Consider the following 23,457-nt stretch of genomic DNA (forward strand, 5'->3'; position numbering starts at 1 on the left):
AGGAGAGAAGGCAAGAGCACCAGCCAGTACCCAAACGAACACCAACACGCTGCACTCTCCTCGTCTCCCAAGTCTGGACCACTGCTGACGATACAGGACCACCACATACCTCTGCATGCTCATCAGGGTCACAATAAGCAGACTGGCGTGAAAAGCAGTGTGGGTGACAAAGGCGAAAAATGGGCACCAACGCACATCTATGGTCCAGCCCAAGAGAAGGTTGAACATCCACACAGGTAGCAGTGCCAAGCAGAGGGTGTCCGCAACTGCCAGGTTCAGCATCAGTTTTAAGGTGAAGTTTTCCCTCTTGAAGTTGCGCACAAGGACCACGATAACGATTATGTTCCCACACATGCCTAAAATGAAGCACAGGGCACGAATGACAGTTCCAGCTATCTCCCCTTTGGGAATGAGGTCAGTGTTTGAGATGTTGATTGAAGCGTTCATTATCTCAGGAGGCAAAATAAACAATGTTGCAAAACAGGAAGTTGTTAATATACTAAAAGGAACCTTGACCTTGCCCTCCCCTTTCAAAAGATGTCCGGAAAAAAATATATATGTATAGAGAGAGAGAATTGTAAATACATGTAGTTATACAACACACAACATCGTGCAAATACATTATGTAGCCATACGTTACTGTAACTAGTCTCTAGTTGTCACATTATTATATTCTGATGATCTCAGTGGCAAAATAGACTATTCTGCAAACCAGGAACTTGTGGACATTCTAGAATGCGTCTGAAGTCCACAGTCTATTCCTCGCTCTTGCTCTCCCCCTCTTTTGCTCTGTTGTTAGACAGTGCTCACTTGGGCTACTCTACTGTATTGGGAGGCTGAGATGCCGTGACCCGACTGGCAGCAGTAACCAGCGTCTCTTCTGTTCCCTTCTGAGACGGGCTACCGTCAGGGTATGTTTGTCTCATATCCATGGGGTCTGTGTATCTGTGTGGCTTCAGCAGCAGTGGGGTATACGGTAGCAAAGCAGCAACAGACTTTTCAATGTGATGGCAATTACCTTAAATACAGTATACACCTTGTGTTTTAACATAAAAACCCTTTTAACTAAACTTGGTCACCAGTTGAGTTTCGTCTTACCCCCTGGGATCCGAATGGAGATAGTCTGACTTCGGGCCCTGTCTATCGAGGCACCCAGTCAGGTCAAAAACCTCTCAATCCTATTCCCTACTTAGGGTAATATGGCAGAGTGCTATTTTACTCACCGCTATCAGAAGGCAAGACACATGGACTGGCAATAGAGGCGGGAGGTCAGTTTTTAAAAAATGCAGCAAAAACATTTGTACTTTTTCTCAAAACACAAGCACTTGTATAGACCCTTTCAAACCGTTCTGGTTGAAACATGAGATACTTTGAAATGAAAATGGATCAAAATTGGACTGGAGGAAAGCTTAATCTTATTCAAAATGCTGCTAATTTAAATTTTTGTTTATCCCTAAGATAACATTAGCTCAACATTGTTTTCTGTGCCACCAGAAATGCCTTGGAATGCACATGTTTGTTCTCGCTGTTGAAAGGGTCTATACTTCTCCTCAATAGTGAGAAGTGTGGTTAACATTAGAGGCACTACTGTTTTTATAACGTCAGAACCAGGCACATTTTACCAAGTTCATTGAGGCATGTGTCAATATTCATACACAATATACCATCCATGTACTGTAACTTCAACTCTTATATGGTCTTGTTGTAAACAAGGCTAAATCGAGACAATTTGCAAAGTTTGGTACAAACTATGTAATATATTTTACATTCTAAGCAGCTAAGGCACTTTATGAGCTGTGGGAGAGGCTTCGGCCTTCTATGCTCACATGCTATTCTTGTCTTCCTCTTTTGCACATGAAAACTATTAGTGCATGATGTTGCAGATGTACAAGATAACAATCCCTAGACCAGGTCATGTACTGACTGTACAGTATGTGGCTGAGCTAAGAACATTATAAACATCAACTAAAGCCTACCACACACTGACAGACTTTGACAAGATTTGGGAGAGATTCTTGTCTTTTGAGTAAAGCTTGTATGAGGGGCATTAGTTAAAAGATTACAATCTTTCAAGAATCTTTCCCAAATCTTGTCAATGTCTGTCAGTGTAAGGTAGGCTTAATACAGCAGCATCTCCCAAGTATTTTGCTTTTCTTTCATTATATGACTTTTATATATCACTTTAATAGATAGACTGTTAAATTTCTGTTGTTTTACATCATCATTAATACTTTCACAAATTATTTTGTAGCATGGCCTGTTTTTTAAAAAAAAAACTTAACTAATGCAAGTGTGTGATTCAGATACTTTATACAACTCTGATCACTGGTTCCGGTGTTTATATATCACTGATCTTCAATCATGTATATAATATTCATGCAAATATTTTAGCTAAGTATTCATGTGTGCTGGATCACCTACAGAGAAATATTTCCACAACACAATGAAAACCTTTTGTGTTAGTTTTGAATTTGTCACAGGCATCTGTAGCACTTATGTTTTGATCAGATAGGTTTCTTTGATTGTCACGAACACAAATGAAAAAAAGCTGCATTGGCAATATGGAGTATGGAGCAATACGCCGTGGTGCAGCTAACCAATGCAGAACTTGCAAGCCAAAGTTGTGTCTATGTTGTTAGTAGTGTAAAATGTCATGTTTAACGTGTCTTGAACAGGACAGGAATACGACGAGAAACTATGACGTGGCACAGTAAATATGACGAGAAACTACAATTAATCTGAAACTGGAGCTCTTTCACAAAGGGGTCAAACACGCAGGAATTTGAGGTTCTCCTCCTCAGTAGATGATTGGCGTCTTGGCAAACCAATCTGGGATGTGATATCAATCCACCTTGCAGAGCATTTTTTTTTTTTGTTGTTGTCCTTTTCTGCATTTGGGTAACGTAATGCCCTCTTCTTTTGTTTTGTCTTCTTATTAACCAAACATATCCGTGAAGTTGTGGTCACAACCCGTAACTGTCTATATAGCCGGCAGGCAGCGGTCATTACGTAACAGTCAGCAAAACAAACTGAAAAACCTGAGTTATGGAAAATAAAGAGCTGACGGACAAGGGTTTCTCCGACCGCAAGCACTTTGTGTTCAGAAGAACCTTCTCTGCAGAGAATACAACTTTGTCCTTTGCCCTCTGTGCACATACATTTTAGGCTATAATACTCATTCAGGTGTTTTGCAGTATACATGTACCAACTTTCACACCCTACAGTACATGCTCAGTGTCTTTTCCAGTCTGCTTTTCCACTGCTCAGTAGGCCTTTTTGGATATTAACTCTACTGCAAACTGCTTTTCTTTCTTCTTAGAGAACGTTTACAATGTGAACATGCACCAACAGCATGTTACAGTACATACAGTACAAGGATTATACTTTTTGGGTCCTCTCAATCTCCACTAGCAGTAGACCTAATTTCAACATTAGGCCTACACTACTCCATTTAATTTGTAACATGCGTACAGTAGAAGAGGGAGGTACAAGCGGTCCCTTGCTTGACTTAGGCAGACACTGATGATGGGGTTCCTTTTATGTCCACAACTTCCTGTTTTGCAACATTATTTATTTTTGCCTCCTGAGATAATGAACGCTTCAATCAACAGCTCAAATACTGACCTCATTCCCAAAGGGGAGATAGCTGGAACTGTCATTCGTGCCCTCTGCTTCATTTTAGGCATGTGTGGAAACATAATTGTTATCGTGGTGCTTGTGCGCAACTTCAAGAGGGAAAACTTCACCCTAAAACTGATGCTGAACCTGGCAGTTGCGGACACCCTGTGCTTGGCACTGCTACCTGTGTGGATGTTCAACCTTCTCTTGGGCTGGACTATGGACCGCCATTTGTGCCCATTCTTCATCTTTGCCACCCACACTGCTTTTCACGCCAGTGCGGCTATTATTACCCTGATGAGTGTGCAGAGGTACATAGTGGTCCTGTACCGTCAGCAGTGGTCCAGACTTGGGAGACGAGGAGAGCGCAGCGTCTTGGTGTTCGTATGGGTACTGGCTGGTGCTCTTGCCTTCTCTCCTGCGGCCACTTACAGCGTCATCCAGGATGGAACCAGGCAGATATGTGAGCAGGTCTTCAGATCTGAAGAACAGAAAGTGGGGGTTCTTCTGCTAGAGACGGTGGTTTTGTTTGTTGTACCTTTCAGCATATTGTTGGTTTCCTACCTTTGTCTGCAAAAGAAGGTTGGTAAAAAATCCATGGGGTCGCATCAGAAGTTGGCCATTCTGGTGACCATGATTGTGGTGACTTTCTTTACCTTCTGCATACCGTATCACATTGTTAATGTGATGACGATGGTTGCACCCTTGGAAAAAGAGGTCCAGATGGTGCGGAGGGTCGACTTCAGGGGACCTAGACGAGTGGTTCAGGGAATTATATACCTCAACAGCTGTGTCAATCCTCTGTTGTATGCCTTTAACTATCGCAGACTTCGGGCTAAAAGCACAGGGACTGACATTGACACGACACAGACCTCCAATGACTTCACTTGAAACTGTTTTTTTGTCACACAGAAGAATATACTACCAGGTGGTGTGCATGCATGTCTAAGTCTTCATGCGGAAAAAAATAGAAAGAAAAAACATGGTCACTGCTGTAAAAAGTAAGCTATTTATCAACCTTTAAATTTGCCAAATACTTTAAGTCTACAGATGTTGTACTTAGCTGTGTTATTTTGTACTTCACTGATAAATGAACTTAATTTAATTAACTTAGGATAAACTGCCAGTTTATGTCCTCCTTTGCTGGTATTTCATAAGTGGAATTCAATGACATTACTTAACCTAAGCTGTTGTTCTACCATAAAAACTGATACATTCATATTATGTTTTATTGCTTATGAATGAAAAAATAATATTAAAAACAAATGCGCACGTTTTTGTAACCATCAGTGTTTTGAGTCTCAAATCTAGCAATATGCGCCCTAGTCAAAAAATGTAATCGGATATGTCCAATTGGAAACCGAAAACGAATGCAGTGAGCGTCATAATCGTGATATACTCTTGATCCATGTCAACAGGTTACGATAGCCACACTGCTTCCGTCGTATCTACGGCTCTGTGACACAGCTAGAGAATAGAAAGGACATCTTTTTTCCCCACTTCTGTGCAAAAATACATCGAAATGACTACTGTAGATGATAGTCATAACTTGTGTTTAAAAGGGGAAGTTGAGGGTACATGTGCATTATAAAAGGGAAATAGGGTGACCACCAACCAGACAGTACACATGTAGCCTCCACACGTCTTCAAGATCTCTTACATACTTTTTGTGCTGACTGGGGCAGGGCTGAGTGTGGTCCAACACAACACAGGCTAAAAATGCATATACATTTACTGTAGGCCTATATCCATATTATGTATGATTACGGTCATTATGGTTGTAATGTAGCCTATTAATTCCTAATCACTGTCAAACAGAGCTATTAGCAATATTAATAGACATGTTTGTAAAAAAAAAACCAAATAAACACCCAAAATCTTCAATGTCAGTTTTTGGTTAATGAACTCCAATGAAACCACTATAAATAAATAAAATAAATAACATACGCTAACTGATGCCATTTGTTTTATACCTCTTGGAATGACATCTTTACTGGTTTCCGCAGACTATGTTTGCTTGCTTACTAGTCTTCAGATTACTGACAGGGGAGAGTACCCATGGCATGCACATGCTTCTCTAACTTTGTTGTCAGGTGCCCTCTACAGGTCATCTCAATTATGGAACGACATTTGTTTCATTATTGAGCAAACAAATATATAACTGCAAGCAAACAAATATCAATATTACATATGAATATAATATTTATACTGGTCCCTGCTCCATCTGTTATTAAGAATACTCTATTTTTCCTCATGCGTGTCACGTGATTGTGCGTTGAGGCAAGGATAATGGTCTCGTCAACGACTTTTTACTTGATAAATAAAACGAAACTTGACACCGCAATGTTACTGCAACTAGTCTACGTGTCAACTGACGGTGAGTACAGACAATAATAATGGTCTCGTCAGCTACTGTTACTTAAGAAATGAAACGAAACTTAAAGAAAGAACTGCCGGTGTCCTCTACGATAGATACGGCCATGACCAACTGCAAAGTTATAGGCTACGTGACACCTGACGGTACGTTGAGGCAATGATAATAGTCTCGTTGGCCAGTTTTACTTACAGTTTTTTCTGTGTTTTTTATTTGTTTGGCTCATTGATTGAAAAATATATTACATTCTCAAAACGCTATGGTCATTCAGCAAAACGGTCTTACAGTTCAGCACTAACTCACTTGCAAAAGCTATTTACCTCTCCCAAAGCTGTAGTCATGTTCCAAAACGACATGCCTTTCCCATATAAAAGTGCCACGAAATTGCAAGATCCTTCTCAATTGCGTTGACTCATTTCTGAACGCTCTTGGTGCTTTTGCCAAAATAACCTAGATGGTTGAGCACAACTCCGTGGTTCACTTGCAAAAGCTTTCATCTCTCTCCTAAAACGCTTACTCATGCGTCAAAACTAGATTTCTCTCTCATGTAAATAGGCAGTGCATCTAGGCTACTAGCTAACAGAATGCAATGGTGTATAAAACTGGAAAAAAAACAAAAAAAAACAATAAAATAGGATTTTACAGTAAGAGTATGCTCCAAGGTTTGACATCACACATTGCACTCACACTGCCAAGGAAAATGTAACCATTATTATTCAAACACATAAAGTAACTTCCATACATCAGAGTAAAAAGAAAATGTGTACGCATAATATCTTGCAATATAAATAAACACATTAACACAAAGGGAAATTAGGCTATTTCGCCTAAAGTGCTGTAAAAAAAAATTCCATTCCATTGTTGCAGAACGGCAACATTCTTTTACTGTCTTTTACTGTCTATGCATTCCACTGATCTATAAGGTGCTGTGTCCACCAAATGCGTTTTTTACAGCCAGAGCGCCCAAAACCTCCTCCTCTCGGCGCTTCGATAAGTGTTTATTGTTGCTAAGTTACCAAAACCAGAGACGGTTTATAACGAGACGTGCCATTGACGAGCCCGGCGCTGTTCTAAAAGTTGAACAGATTTCAACTTTGAGCGCTCTGAGCGCTGCGACAAAAAACGGTCGGCGCCGACTTTTTTTTCCGCCGAGGGCGCTCAGCGCTGTGAGCGCCGAGCTACATAGACTTAACATTGAAAATTGTCGCCGTCGGCGCAAAAAACGCGTTTGGTGGACACAGCACCTAAAGAATACCTGGATAGAGCATCTACAGTACGTCAGAATTCTGGGGCCGGTTGCACCAACATGCTTACGCCCGGTCTTAAGCTACGTCGGTCCTAACTCAGCGTTCTAAGTCCAACCTGATAGATACGCCAGTTGCACCATCTAGGCTTAAGCATTCTTTTCGCTAAGACCGGGCGTAGATCTTACGCCTACTCAGTAGTAGGCGTAAATTCTTAAGACCAACATTTGAGCACTTCTCACAGTCGTTTCTACAGCGCAAACTACATTGTTATTATTCCCATACTCGCTTGTTGGTCAGCTAGCATTCGTTTTAGGTTGACACTTCGCTACGCCAGCCTGGCAATCATTTAGGGGCTTTCGGTATCATTCACGAATTAAAAACCTTTAGTAACAGCTTATTGTACATTCCTAATAGGGATAACCAGGCTACACTTGGAAACATTTGAAGATGCATAGGTAGGCTATTTAGCCCGCCCTACAATTAAGTTTAGTGCATAAAAATAAACCGTGTAAGCTAACGTTACATTGCCTACCTGTTACGGCATTCCTAGCACAACGTGGCTGGTTGGCTGACGTTATTCCGTATTATGGGTCTAGCTCTTTACATAACATAAACTTTTTACTTGCATTTTACAGTGCAGATAACGCTTCTACCAGTTAGTGTTGTTCTGCCACAGCCTATTGGTAGCCTTATCTCTGAAAGGATAAAGCTGTAATGCGTCTCCTTTGCTTATTCTTGACATAATGAGAAGGAACTACAGTAATTGTTAAGTTATTTATTTAGCGAGTTAAATAGGTGCCACGCATTAGGCATTAGGCTACATGTCATTCACTTTAACAGCGGTTTCCTCCGAACGGGGGACGTGATTGACAGCAGATATAGTTCTAATCTTTAAAACAGGCAAGTTGTCATTGTTCCGTAGGCATTCACATGGACGCGCATCGCTAAGACCGGGCGTAGTTAAGACTAGGCGCAAGTTCTGCTGGTGCAACCGACTTTAGTTGAATTCTAAGGACTGGTCTTAACAAAGACCAACTTAGCAGTTAGGACCAGCCTTAGTAAAGACCAGTTGGTGCAACCGGCCCCAGAAGCCTACATGGGGGCGGCCATTATGGGACCACTTGCCATAGGAATGCAAAGACAGTAAAAGAATGTTGCCGTTCTGCAACAATGGAATTGGAACACATCGCCGCCATTATGGGACCACTTTGGACAGTTCCATTGGCTTCATTGTTGATGGGTCAGCAACAATGAGATAGTCTATCCAGGTATTCTTTATAGATCAGTGATGCATTCCTATGGCAAGTGGTCCCATAATGGCCGCCGCCATGTAGGCTTCAGAATTTTGACGTAGATGCTCTATCCAGGTATTCTTTATAGATCAGTGGCTACAGGTGGGCTGGGGAGCAGGTGGCCACACTGCTGATGGAGAGCCTGCTGCTGTTTGTGCTGCCGTTCTCCATCATGGCCTCGCTGTACATCGCCCTGCACCGAAGGGTGAAGCAGACCGTGCGTTCGGCGGGTCACCGGAGGATGAAGAAGCTGGTGGTCAGCATCATTGTGGCGTTCTTCATCCTCTCCATTCCAATCCATCTCGACAACGTGCTTACCATCGTGGCTGTTTCTTTGGGATCAAATGACCTCCTGCAGTTTTCGAAGGTTGCTAGCAATGTTGCCGGGACAATGACCTTCATGAACAGTTGTGTGAATCCCTTGCTGTATGTTTTCTCACACCGGGCGTTGCGTCAATCCACAGCCAAGTCGCCAAATCCTGAACTCCACCCAAATAACACACCGGCAGAGGAGATCAAATCCTCCAATCTGTAAGTAATTACACTATATTGCCAAAAGTGTTTGCTCACCTGCCTTGACTCACATATGAACTTGGGTCACATCCCACTCTTAATGCATGGGGATTGATATGACATCGGTCCATCCTGACCAAACTGTTCCCACAAAGTTGTGAGCATGGAATTGTGCAAAATCTCTTGGTTAATGTTGCAACAATCAGTTTCTTTCACTGGAACTATTGGACCAAGCCCAGCTCGGGCATGGCCCCTTTCTCTTCCAACATCACTGTGCTCCAGTGCACAAAGCAAGTTTCATAAAGTCATGGATGACAGAGTTTGTTGTGGATGAATTTGACTGGCCTGCACAGAGTCCTGACCTCAACACCTTTGGGATGAATTAGTGCGAAGACTGAGAGCCAGTCGCCTCGTCCAACATCAGTGTATAACCTCACAAATGTGCTTCTGAAAGAATGGTCAAAAGTTCCCATAAACACACTCCAGAGGAGTTGAAGCTGTTATAGCTGCAAAGGGTGAACCAACATCATATTACACCCTATGGATTAAGAATGGGATGTGATTGAAGTTCATAAGTGAGTCAGGGCATGTGAGCAAATGCTTTTGGCAATATAGTGTACAGTATGTGTCCAGCAGTCATCTCAAACAGTGACCTGAAACTGGAGTAACTGATAGAGTACTGATGCATTGATGTTGTACACAATAAATACTAAAAAGAGTGCTGTGCATGTATGTAAAATATCATGACAACATAAGAATTAGTTTATCTCAAACTTTTCAATGTGATTCAATTCATCTCTGTAAAATTTCTGAAAACCAATTTCTGTAATCATAAATACTTTGTGTCACTTGTCAGCTGTCTCTGACCACTATTTTAAAAAGCCAGAAATTATTATTTGAGGTGATACTGTAAATATCAATTCAGCATACTGTATGTCTTGGTTCTTCACTTCCTCTCACAGTGTGGTTGTTAGTGCTTGTTTTTCCCCCCCACAATGATGGTCTTGTCTTGCATTCTATTTCTAAACTGATCTATTCTGAAAATAAAGATCACGGTTTCCTTACACAGATGCTTTAAGACATGCATTGTCTAAAATAAAATAGAGAAATCAACCTGAAATTGACATGCAAGCAAAAGAAATGCCAAAGAAACATAATACTAAAAAATGAAGATGTACATTTAAGAGAAAGACAAACAAAGGAGAAGGAAGGCTAAACGCCAGATCTACCTGTGCTATTTGATGAGGATAAGCATATTATGGTCCAAAAGGAGCAGCATATACTGATTCTGAAACTGCCTGTCACTGTTTGGGGTTTTGCGTCACGCTCTTCATGTCACTTCCTGTTCCTGTGTCTTACTTCTGTCATCCATGTGCTTCTTTGTTTCATTTGTCATGTCTCTCTGTTCCCTGTGTCATGTCTGTGTCCCTCACCTGAGTGTTTGTTGCCTTATTACCTTGTTACCTGCTCTTTAGTGCTGCCCGGTCCTGAGTCTCAGTAGCCAGCTTTGCATATTTTCCTCACCTGATCTCCAGCCTACACTCCCAAGCTTGTTTTCCAGCCCCATCCATGCCTTTCCTCAGTCCCAGGACCTGCCCAGATCTCAGTCTTAAGTGCAGACCCATTTGGGATGAGCTGTGGCTGACTTAGGCTGGCTTTATATAACAATGTTAGCTTGAGATTTTTACCGGGAGGAGTTAGATGGCCCCTTGTCCCAAACAGTCCTGCTGCAGTTTGCCTGACGTGGCTCGCGGGAGACATCACGGGAGAATTTTGTGTGGAACAAATACAGTATAACTTTCATTCTTACTCGCTGAAATGATCATGATGACTGAAGAAAACTAAATTGCTATGATTTAGTTTAAATAAACCACGGTTGTCATACAGTTAACAGGCCTGCATTGTAGCACATTCATTCAATATCAAGTGTTATCCGTAGGCTCTGTGTCTATCTGTTTAACCAACAGCATAAAAATGACAGAATATCCAAATATTTTCAGTACGCTAGCCTAGAATTTTTCCAAAAATCACCTATAATCACCTGTATCCCTTTGATTTCTGCTCATTTCCGCACATTCCAACACAATAATCCAGGTGTGCCTGACCTCAGTAGTCACCAGTGATGCCAGTAACGCGTTACTGTATTTTCACCACTTTTTTCGGTAACGAGTAGTCTAACACGCTACTATTTCCAAACCAGTAATCAGATTAAAGTTACTTATCAAGTCAATGTGCGTTATTATTTTTGTCATTTTCATTTTGCTTTCTTCTTGTCATGTATGCTCACGTTTTCAGCATGAGGACAACTCATGTGTAAGTACTTGCATGTGTAGGCTCCACGCAGCGACACAAACGTAAACAACAATGCAGGGAGAAGAGAGATGTGCGTTTTTTAGATGAAAATAGTCAGTAGACATATTTTGAGTTTGTGTCATCTACACATGACAACATTAAGGTACGTTGTATACTCTGTGTTGGCGACAAAGTGCTGTCTAGTAGTAAGACATCCCGAGTTTGTATACTGTATAGCGGCTCCCCGACGGCCGCAACGGAGAGGGAGAGAGAGGGGTACGTGTGCCCGAGACGCATCCAAAACAGAGTGCACCCTGACTGGGCTGTTTCGCTATATCAACCGATACGTTGTCAGTGTAGGCGGGCTTTTATCTCTTTTCTCCCGAACTAAATTAATTAGTTCAATGTATATGTTACAATAGCGTCATGGCAGAGTCTTGCACACTGCACTATGACTTTAGCATCGCCCATGGTGGATTAAATGATTGCAAAAGACTAATTTCATTGACATATTCTAAAAGGCTGTAGAAGGATATACAGATATTTTATTACCAGTTCCTATCTATAGGCCTTCCTTATTTGGTATAGGCTACTGACTAGACATTATTGAACAAACATACTCATCTGATAGATAGATAGATACTGTAGATAGATAAGGGGAAATTTAAGCCAAGGGGAAATTCAAGAATCTGTAGGCTATTAGGCTATCTCAGTAGGTTAAAGTATTTTTAGATACCTCCCTGAAATTACTTTTTGCAGGTTGTGATGTCTTAGCCTACATATTGTAAACGTTACTGCAATAAAGTGAATATTGGCAAAACCGGTTGCCATTTTTATGTTGAGGCGGCGGGGGGCTTAGTTTAAAAAGTAACTAAGTAATCTAATTTAGTTACTTTTAAAATCAAGTAATCAGTAAAGTAACTAAGTTACTTTTTAAAGGAGTAATCAGTAGTCAGTAATCGGATTACTTTTTCAAAGTAACTGTGGCAACACTGGTAGTCACAACAACAATAATCAGGCACACCTGGTTTAATCAGTTTGTCCAGTAATGGCAGACAGGAAACAAAGGAGCTGGCTGAAGTTCAGGAAGTAGTGCAGCTGTGCATAAAGCTGATTGCAGTTTGTAAGTGGTTGACAAGTGGTGATTTTAGCTTTCTTGTAGGCCTGTATGCAAATGTAAGGGATACTGGAGCTTGGTTGGGGTGGTGGGACTGCTCGCGGCAGGCGCCGGAAAATTTCCTGTATACTGTATAACTACATGGTGCATAGTTGCTCGATGTTCTGTAACTACATAATGTTGCTTGTAATAGAGTCTCTCTCTCTTTCAATAGATATACACACACAAATACATTTCTTTACGTCATTATTTCCGTCATTAATACAGAGTGGGAGACCAAGACCACAGTGGTTGTTTCCTTTTAGTACGTCCACCAGTTCCTAATTCGCAACATTGTCTATTTTGCCTCCTGAGATAATGAACGCTTCAATCAACAGCTCAAACACTGCCCTCATTCCCAAAGGGGAGATAGCTGGCATAGCCATTCGTGCCCTCTGCTTCATTTTAGGCATGTTTGGGAACATAATCGTTATCGTGGTCCTTGTGCGCAACTTCAAGAGGGAAAACTTCACCTTAAAACTGATGCTGAACCTGGCAGTTGCGGACACCCTCTGCTTGGCACTGCTACCTGTGTGGATGTTCAACCTTCTCTTGGGCTGGACTATGGACCGCCATTTGTGCCCATTCTTCATCTTTGCCACCCACACTGCTTTTCACGCCAGTGCGGCTATTATTACCCTGATGAGTGTGCAGAGGTACATAGTGGTCCTGTACCGTCAGCAGTGGTCCAGACTTGGGAGACGGGGAGAGCGCAGCCTGTTGGTGTTCGTATGGGTACTGGCTGGTGCTCTTGCCCTCTCTCCTGCGGCCACTTACAGCGTCATCCAGGATGGAACCAGGCAGATATGTGAGCAGGTTTTCAGATCTGAAGAACAGAAAGTGGGAGTTCTTCTACTAGAGACGGTGGCTTTGTTCGTTGTACCTTTCAGCATACTGTTGGTTTCCTACCTTTGTCTGCAAAAAAAGGTGGGTAAAAAATCCACGGGGTCGCATCAGAAATTGGCCATTCTGGTGACCATGATTGTGGTGACTTCCTTTACCTTCTGCATACCGTATCACATTGTTAATGTGATGACGATGGTTGCACCCTTGGAAGAAGAGGTCCAGTTGGTGCGGAGGGTCGCCTTCAGGGGACCCAGACGAGTGGTTCAGGGAATTATATACCTCAACAGCTGTGTCAATCCTCTGCTGTATGCCTTTAACTATCGCAGACTTCGGGCTAAAAGCACAGGGACTGACATCGACACGACACAGACCTCCAATGACTTCACTTGAAACTGTTTTTTTGTCACACAGAAGAATATCCTACCAGGTGATGTGCATGCATGTCCTGCAGTGTTCATTAAGTCTTCATGTGGAAAAAAATAGAAAGAAAAAAATGGTCACTGCTGTAAAAAGTAAGCTATTTATCAACATTTAATCTTTCTAGAAATTTGCCAAATACTTTAAGTCTACAGATATTGTGCTTAGCTGTGTTATTTTGTACTTCACTGATATCTTTCAAATGAACTTAATTTAATTAACTTAGGATAAACTGCCAGTTTATGTCCTCGTTTGCTGGTATTTCATAAGTGGAATTCAATGACATTACTTAACCTTGAAGCTGTTGTTCAACCATAAAAACTGATACATCCATATCATGTTTGGTACTTTGCATGTTTTATTGCTTATGAATGAAAAAATAATATTAAAAACAAATGTGCAACGTTTTAGTAACCATCAGTGTTTCGAGTCTCAAATCTAGCGATATGCGTCCTAGTCAAAAATTGTAATAATCGGATATGTCCAATTGGAAACCTAAAACGAATGCAGTGAGAGAGTCATAATCGTGATATACTCTTGATCCATGTCAACAGGTTACGATAGCCACACTGCTTCCGTCATATCTACGGCTCGAACCTGCTTCTGTGACACAGCTAGAGAATAGAAAGGACATTTTTTTCCCCCCACTTCTGTGCAAAAATACATCGAAATGACTATTGTAGATGATAGTCATAATTTGTGTTTAAAAGAGTAAGTTGAGGACATGTGCGTTATAAAAGGGAAATAGGGTGACCACCAACCAGACAGTACACATGTAGCCTCCACACGTCTTCAAGATCTCTTACAGACTTTTTGTGCTGACTGGGGCAGGGCTGAGTGTGGTCAACACAACACAGTCAACAAATACGTATACATTTACTGTATATCCATATTATGTATGATTACGGTCATTATGGTTGTAATGTATTCATTCCTAATCACTGTCAAACAGAGCTATTAGCAATATTAATAGACATGTTTGTAAAAAAGAAAACAAATAAACACCCAAAATCTTCAATGTCAGTTTTTGGTTAATGAACTCCAATGAAACCACTATAAATAAATGAAATAAATAACATATGCTAACTGATGCCATTTGTTTTATACCTCTTGGAATGGCATCTTTACTGGTTTCCGCAGACTATGTTTGCTTGCTTACTAGTCTTCAGATTACTGACAGGGGAGAGTACCCATGGCATGCTGCACATGCTTCTCTAACTTTGTTGTCAGGTGCCCTCTACAGGTCATCTCAATTATGGAATGACATTTGTTTCATTATTGAGCAAACAAATATATAACTGCAACTACTTCACTCGTGGCTGTCCTCCCTCCCTCTCCTGACGGCCGCCCTCCTCACTCTTCTGGCTATCCACAACGCTGCTGTCTGTCTGGCCACAAATTCTCCTCCACATCACAGCGTATGTTCTCCCTTGCAATGCAATAAGGGAAGAAACGGTGTGCATATCGCAACCAACCCCTACACTGATCTCCTGTAATATCTTCACACGCAGCAGCGTCCATTGCATGGAGCAGGGACCTCTACACTGTCCACCTCCAAGCGGAGAAAAACGTTAGGCTATTTCATAGCCACGGTTCTCTGAGGGAGATGAGTGAGACACAGACCGTGACTCTATGGGATAGCGCCCTCGCGCGACCGCTCTTGAAGCCCTTTTAAACACGCCTATTGGTGGAGAGAGCTGTCACTCACAGGTAGCCCCGCCTACCTATAATAAATTACAGTGACGCTCGCTCCTCATCACATTGACCAGCTTCTTCAAGACGAGCATGCAGAAGGGGCATCGTTGGTCTGTGTCTCACTCATCTCCCTCAGAGAACCGTGGCTATGAAATAGCCCAACGTTCTCTTTCGGTCGACTCGTTCGACACAGACCGTGACTCTATGGGAGCCTTAAAAACGCCCCTGATGCCCAGCCGGTACAACATGACTATAACCGGAGCCAACTGAGTCCTGCACTAAGCAGTGTCCGTAAGCCCCGGCCCACTCACCCCGAGTACAGCGTGCGCAACAGCCGGCGCCGTAACATCAAGGCGGTAATGCTTAACAAAAGTATGTGAGGAAGCCCAGCCAGCGGCCGCACATACAGTCTGAATAGGCACACCTCGAAAGGCAGCCCAGGACGCAGCCACACCTCTAGTGGAGTGCGCTCTGACCGCACCAGGGGAATCCTTACCCTTGGCCCGATAGGCCATAGATATAGCCTCCACAATCCAATGGGACAGTCTCTGTGTAGAGAGTGCGCGTCCCTTAGCCCCAGTTGCGAAGCACACAAACAGTTGCTCACTGCGTCGGAAAGATTCGGTCCTTTCCAAATACACGCGTAATGCACGGACAGGGCACAGCGCATGAAGTCTCTCCTGCACCTCCGAAGAAAACGGAGGGGGGCAAAAGGAAGAGAGCCGCAGATCAGAGCAGCCATAAGACATAGGCACTTTAGGCATGAACGCAATGTTAGGTCGTAATGTAACACTGTCGCCACCTGCACCGAACTCCAAACATGATGGATGTGTGGAGAGGGCATGAATCTCGCTCACTCTTTTGGTAGAAACGAGTGCGAGCAAGAGCGCTGTCTTATAGGAAACAACCTTTATGTCCGCTTGCTGCAAGGGCTCGAATGGTGCATCGCAAAGAGCGTCCAGCACCATGGCTAGGTCCCAAGTCGGAAAATTATGTCTGGCCGCCGGACGGAGGCGGCGGACGCCCTTAAGGAACCTGCTCGCAAGGGGGTGTGCTCCAGGGGAGACGCCGTCATAGCCTACATGACAGGCTGAAATGGCTGACAAGTAGACTTTAAGCGTCGAGTGAGCTTTGCCTTGTTCAAACAGTTCTTGAAAGAACGTAAGCACTGTCGCGATCGAGCACTGGAAAGCGACAATGCCTCTATGGTCACACCACTTTTCGAATGCTGACCATTTCAAGTCATATAGAGACCTCGTAGAGGAGGCTCTGGCACTCTGAATGGTTGCGATAACATTCTGCGGCAGCCCTGCGGAGCTCAGCGCTTCCCGCTCACGAGGAAGGCGTACAGGTTCCAAATGCACGGGTTCGGATGGAGGAGCTCTCCTCCCATCTGAGACAGGAGGTCCGTGTGGTTGGGGAGGCGCCAAGGCACTCCGACCAAGAGCTGGAAGATTTCCGCCAGCCATGGCCTGTTCGTCCACCACGGGGCGATCAATATGAAGGTGAGGCCCCCGTCCCTCACGGTACGGCCAGATCTGTCCGGCACTTCACTTTGTCGTGTCGCAACCCGCTATTTCCCTATGGGTGACGTCAAGCGACTTTAACGGACCCGCAAAGCATTCCGGGAAGGCAGCGCTGCATTTGAAAACCTGTCGCGCGACAGAAAAGCTGGCCGATCCCCAGCTCTATGCAAATGAGTCCGTTGAACGCGAGCCGTCTGTCCAATGAAAGCACGAGGTAGTAGGTTCGTCGTTGTAGGCCTAGTACAACAGTGCCCGTGAAACTAAATTCATGTTTAAACGAACTCTTCCACGACCAGCTAGTTGTCCATAAAATAAACGAAACTTGGATTTGGAGAAATACATTGACTGTTGGTGTTTCTGGTGAGGATTTGAGATTGCATTGAGTAGTTTAAATAAAACAATATTTCAAAATGGCTTGCATAGTTTGTGTAGGCTATTAATATTTTCGTATGCTGTTAAATACACGCCTTAAATGGTGTATATTTGTGAGAAACACTTTAGACAAGTTAAAACGAACTGCTTATGAACTGCTAACTGACAATTCAAACGAAACGCCCACTCACGACAAACGAGGGGAAGACGTGCGACACCTTCCGACACATATGTAGTGCATATGTGTCCACACCGTCACCCTCGTCAGCACGTTCGGGACCAGGTGAACTGGGGGGAATGCATAGAGAAGGACATTCGGCCACGTATGCGCCAGCGCATCCGTGCCCAACAGTGCGTCCCAGTCCAGGATGGAGAAGAACAGTTCGCAGTGCGTGTTCTCCTTCGACGCAAACAAGTCGATCTCCGCCCGTCCGAACCGAGCCCATAGATGTTCTATTACTGACGGATGAACCCTCCATTCCTGGTTGGAGAGGGAGAGTTAACACTTTGCGCACAGCTATCAGGCCCATTGAAGCACCCCGCGACAGCAGCGAGGGGTCTCGCCACATTCGCAGTGCTTGCATGCACGATGTCGAGACGGATATCATTTTGTTCATGTGTGCGCCCCGCTCCGCACACAAGCCCAGGGAGAACACCCATTTTTGCATATCCCTCATAAACAGTTGGCCCAGTGGCACTACTGCTATCATTGATGCCATCAAGCCTAAGAGGCGAAGGCAAGTGCGAAGGGGGGCGGTAATCTGAAAGTCGGCCGAATATCTCGACTGTCCCAAGTGAGTTAAGGCTACGGGACTCATTACAGAGCAACCGTGTGGGTGCGCTGATTTTATTCTCACCACAGACAGGGATTTTGTGTTTGTGGGGTGACAAGTTTGTGTTTGATCTAAACCCAGAGGAGTAACCGTGGGACTTAGATAATCTGAGTGAGGGGACACTTGTGGGCATGAAGCCTTTATTTTTGTCACGTAGAAGGGACATGTGCTTGTGTGACACGATGAACTCCCCCAGAGCTGAGCGTGGGGGGGTTATGCATGAGTGTCGGGCAAGGCGTGATATAGCCGGCCCGACACCTCGCATGTATGTGCGGGGCTCGCACTCCCGCTACGCCGGTTTCTTTTTCTTTTTCAGCCATTGGGCCACGGCGTGGCGGTCGGCCAGTGTCGGCGTCGAGCTGGATCGACGGACGTCGTGCCCAGGCGCCCTGCACCACCGCGGGGGATGGTTGTGGCTGTGGCTGGGACTGGCGGGGTGTCGTCGACTGAAAACGCTTGCTCGGCCACTGGCGTGCGGGCTCAGCTGGCTGTGGCGAGGGAGAGCGTTGTGCAGCAGCCGAAGTCGAGGTCGACGGGGCAAGTCTGCGGGGGAGGAGGTAGCTGAAAGCCTCGTTCTCCTTCTTCTTAGACTCACAGCGGGTCTGCATGGCCTAGACCGCTGAACCGAACAACCCGCTGGGGTCCACAGGGGCGTCCAGGAAGGCGTGCCTATCCTTGTCAGGGACCTTAGACAGATTGAGCCAGAGATGTCGCTGGGCTACCACTGTCAGCCCCATAGCCCTCCCGACAGCCTGGTAGGAACAGCGCGTGGACCTCATGACGAAGTCCATCGCGGTGCGGATTTCAGTCCACAAGTCTTTCACCGGTTTGCCATCTTCGAGGGCTACACCCATCTCAGCCTGCAACTCAGCCACATAGGCGAGGAGCAGCGACACAGTGTTTTGAGCTCGGGCTGCCTGACCAAGAGCTTTGTAGTTCTTCTCCAGTAGCTGGGAGGTGAATTTAGGCTGCTTGTGCGGCAGTTGGGAGGACGCGGTCAAGCCCATGTTGGTGTCCGAAGCCAGGTAGGACGCCAGTGACAGTTCAGCCCTGGGACAATCCAGCAGCCCCCTCTCAGCGGCGCCCTCCATCTCCGTTAGAGAGCCGAAACCACCGATGACCACCCGGTTAGAAAACGGCTTGCCCCAGGTCTTCGCCACGTCGTCCAGACAGTCCTGGAACGGGGGGACCGAAGGCTTGGGAGCTGGTAATGGAGGGGGGAGGAAATTCCCATCTAGCCTGTTGATCACAGGCGTCGGCGGCGGACGCGGCCACTTGACGCCAAGCCGGCTAGCAGCGCGTTGGCACGTGGCAAGGAACAGCTTGCCCGCTGTGGTGTGAGACTCCGCCGTAGCAGACTCCCCCATAACCGACGCAGCAGTCGAGGCCGGTGCGGGCTGAGAGAGGGGGAAAAGCAGTTCGCCGTCCACACACTCCTCCATTGCTACGTCCTCCTCGGAAGAGTACTCCAGCGCTTCCAGAGCGGGGAGTGGCATCGGCGATGGACGCGCCTTGGAGGAGGCTCCTTGCGACCCAGACAGGTTGAGGAGCTGAGCCTCGTCCTCCTCGCTCATTACGAGTTCGGAGAGCAGGGGGTCCGAACTGTCCTGAGTCGGGAGATTGAGTCCAAAATCGTCAAACCGGCGCTGTAGTGTTCTGAGCCCGAAGCGAGAACAGGCAGCGCATCCCTGCGGGTTGTCCAAGGCCTCTCGGGCATGTTGGAGCCCCAAGCAGAAGACGCAGGCGGCATGGGTATCCTTCCTCTCAATCGAGTGGCCACAAGCATTAGGGCAAGGTCGAAGTTTGGGACGTACCGCAGAATGCATGGCTTAATTTAAGGCAAATATCTAGTTGCAGGCTACAGTAGCTAGTGGAGAAGCGGGCAAAACGCGGCTAGTCTCCAGGCTACACGGCAACGTTAGCAAATTAGCTAAAGTTCGAAAAGAGGCGAGCTGAAGCGGCCAGATATTTCGAACTGTCCTTTTTTCTTGTTCTTTTTCTTTTCTTTCTTTCTTTCTTTCTTTTTTAACTAGTGTCCCGACGTTTCGTGGGGTCGAGTATAGCCTCTTCCCCAAGGAAACAGTTTAGCCGGAACACTCGAAGTAAGATTCGTTGGCGTGGGTAGTAACTCTTCAGTTACGGCTTCTTAGCGAGTCTTGAAGAGCGAAAAATGTGATGAGGAGCGAGCGTCACTGTAATTTATTATAGGTAGGCGGGGCTACCTGTGAGTGACAGCTCTCTCCGCCAATAGGCGTGTTTAAAAGGGCTTCAAGAGCGGTCGCGCGAGGGCGCTATCCCATAGAGTCACGGTCTGTGTCGAACGAGTCGACCGAAAGAGAACTCCTCAATAGGATTGAGGAAAGGAGAGTACAGTAGGTGGTAGGAACACCCTGACCATCCTTGGATGAGTAGTGAACCTGGCCCTGATGAGTGGTGGGCTTCCTCGAGCAGGCAGTTGCCATTGTTCATGTACTTGGCCAGGTGGTGCCTCCATGTTCAGAAATTGAATTGGTAGATGATGAATAACCCAATTTCATAAAACAGTGGTGTGTTCCTTTACGTAGACACACTGAACACTCCTGAAACGCAGACTTAAAAGCCCCTTTTGTTTCTCGGTAAGAAGGACAACCTATTTTTACTATTTAGTTATCAAGCAATAGTACACACACAGACACACATACTTTCCCACAACCGAGGGGTCAGACAGAGAGGATACAAAAATGGAAACAAGCAAGCAAACAAGCAAACCACAAACATTACACTCTTAAAAACAAAGGTGTTGTCCCTATCTAGACACAGAACGTGTTAAAAAAAATAACTTTGTTGTGTTATTTTCAACACGTATTGTGTAACAAATTTTTTAAAAAAAGGAAATGACAGAAAATGTGTTGTCCATATCCATAACTTCAGTTATATTGTTTTCAATATACATGCTTATGCTATTGGTTCTTTGTCCATAGCAGCTTACGGTGACCTCAATAAACATTACACTGTAACATGAAGTACAGAATAATGGCAATGACCAAAATATATACAAGATCAGTAAGGCAGATGCGCTCGAACTCCGAATTTTATAAAGTCTTTGGGTGCGTAAAAAGAAAAACTAGTTTAAAGCAAAATAAACGCACTCTCGAATATGTTAGCCGAAACGCGTCCGTCTTGTTCATGCTTTCAAGATAAATAAAGTAACAAGATTATATTCGAGAGTGCGTTTATTTTGCTTCAAAATATATACAAACCACAACTCTGCACTCTGCAAGAAGTATATATCAACAGCTTCCTCTTTTTTGCTCATGCTGCTGTCAAGGACTGCAGTGATCACACTGCTCCAGCAGCGGCAACAGCCATGTCCACCAACACTCAGCAGCAGCTCAACACCTCCAATGCCAGCTCCGCTGTGCAGGCCTCGCTCGAGATCCGGGCGGCCAGTGGCCTGCTGGGCCTCTGCTGGGCTCTGGGGGTACCTGGGAACCTGGTGGTTCTGGCCGTCCTCCAGCCCCGCCTGGCAGGGGGGAGATTCACGCTCTGGCTGATGCTGAACCTGGCTGTGTCGGACCTGCTGACGCTCCTCACCCTGCCCGTGTGGATCCACACGCTGCTTCACGGCTGGAGTCTGGGCGCCGTGCCCTGCAAGCTCCTCTCGTGCCTGGAGTACTGGAGCCTCTACACCAGCATGCTGTGCGTGACTCTGCTTAGCGTGCAGCGCTACCTCCAGGTGCTCCACCCGCAGCGCTGGGCCGAGCTCAAGTCCACGGGGCGCCGGATTCTACTGGGGCTCGTGTGGGCCCTCGGAGGCGTGATGTCCTCTCACGCGCTGGTCCAGAGAGAAGTGAGAGCGGGCATGGACGGCTTGCTCCACTGCCTGCCACGCTACAGGTGGGCTGGGGAGCAGGTGGCCACACTGCTGATGGAGAGCCTGCTGCTGTTTGTGCTGCCGTTCTCCATCATGGCCTCGCTGTACTGTACATCGCCCTGCACCGAAGGGTGAAGCAGACCGTGCGTTCGGCGGGTCACCTGAGGATGAAGAAGCTGGTGGTCAGCATCGTTGTGGCGTTCTTCATCCTCTCCATTCCAATCCATCTCGACAACGTGCTTACCATCGTGGCTGTTTCTTTGGGATCAAATGACCTCCTGCAGTTTTCGAAGGTTGCTAGCAATGTTGCCGGGGCAATGACCTTCATGAACAGTTGTGTGAATCCCTTGCTGTATGTTTTCTCACACCGGGCGTTGCGTCAATCCACAGCCAAGTCGCCGAATCCTGAACTCCACCCAAATAACACACCGGCAGAGGAGATCAAATCCTCCAATCTGTAAGTAATAACACTATATTGCCAAAAGTGTTTGCTCACCTGCCTTGACTCACATATGAACTTTGGTCACATCCCATTCTTAATGCATGGGGTTTGATATGACATCGGTCCATCCTGACCAAACTGTTCCCACAAAGTTGTGAGCATGGAATTGTGCAAAATCTCTTGGTTAATGTTGCAACAATCAGTTTCTTTCACTGGAACTGATGGACCAAGCCCAGCTCAGGCATGGCCCCTTTCTCTTCCAACATCACTGTGCACCAGTGCACAAAGCAAGTCTTGGATGACAGAGTTTGTTGTGGATGAATTTGACTGGCCTGCACAGAGTCCTGACCTCAACACCTTTGGGATGAATTAGTGCGAAGACTGAGAGCCAGTCGCCTCGTCCAACATCAGTGTATAACCTCACAAATGTGCTTCTGAAAGAATGGTCAAAAGTTCCCATAAACACACTCCTAAACTTTGTGGAAAGCCTTCCCAGAGGAGTTGAAGCTGTTATAGCTGCAAAGGATGAACCAACATCATATTACACCCTATGGATTAAGAATGGGATGTGACTTAAGTTCATAAGTGAGTCAGGGCATGTGAGCAAATACTTTTGGCAATACAGTGTATGTGTCCAGCAGTCATCTCAAACAGTGATCTGAAACTGGAGTAACTGATGCAGTACTGATGCATTGATGTTGTACACAATACATATTAAAAAGACAGAGTGCTGTGCATGTATGTAAAATATCATGACAACATAAGAATTAGTTATCTCAAACTTTTCAATGTGATAATTCATCTCTGTAAAATTTCTGAAGACCAATTTCTGTAATCATAAATACTTTTTGTCACTTGTCAGCTGTCTCTGACCACTATTTCAAAAAGCCAGAAATGATTATTTGAGGTGATACTGTAAATATCAGTCCAGCATGTCTTGGTTCTTCACTTCCTCTCACAGTGTGGTTGTTAGTGCTTGTT

At 45.1% G+C, this 23,457-nt stretch overlaps 1 protein-coding gene across 1 annotated transcript; it reads left to right on the plus strand.

Moving 5' to 3' along the window:
- Positions 1-21,527: 21,527 nt before the first annotated feature.
- LOC134101266 (leukotriene B4 receptor 1-like) lies at positions 21,528-22,169 on the plus strand. The gene has a single exon (XM_062554868.1). It carries the CDS (start codon positions 21,528-21,530, stop codon positions 22,167-22,169), a length of 642 nt encoding a protein of 213 aa, XP_062410852.1.
- The last annotated feature ends 1,288 nt before the right edge of the window (positions 22,170-23,457 follow it).

The sequence above is a fragment of the Sardina pilchardus genome, chromosome 14 (assembly GCF_963854185.1).
Source record: "Sardina pilchardus chromosome 14, fSarPil1.1, whole genome shotgun sequence".
Classification (NCBI taxonomy): domain Eukaryota; kingdom Metazoa; phylum Chordata; class Actinopteri; order Clupeiformes; family Clupeidae; genus Sardina; species Sardina pilchardus.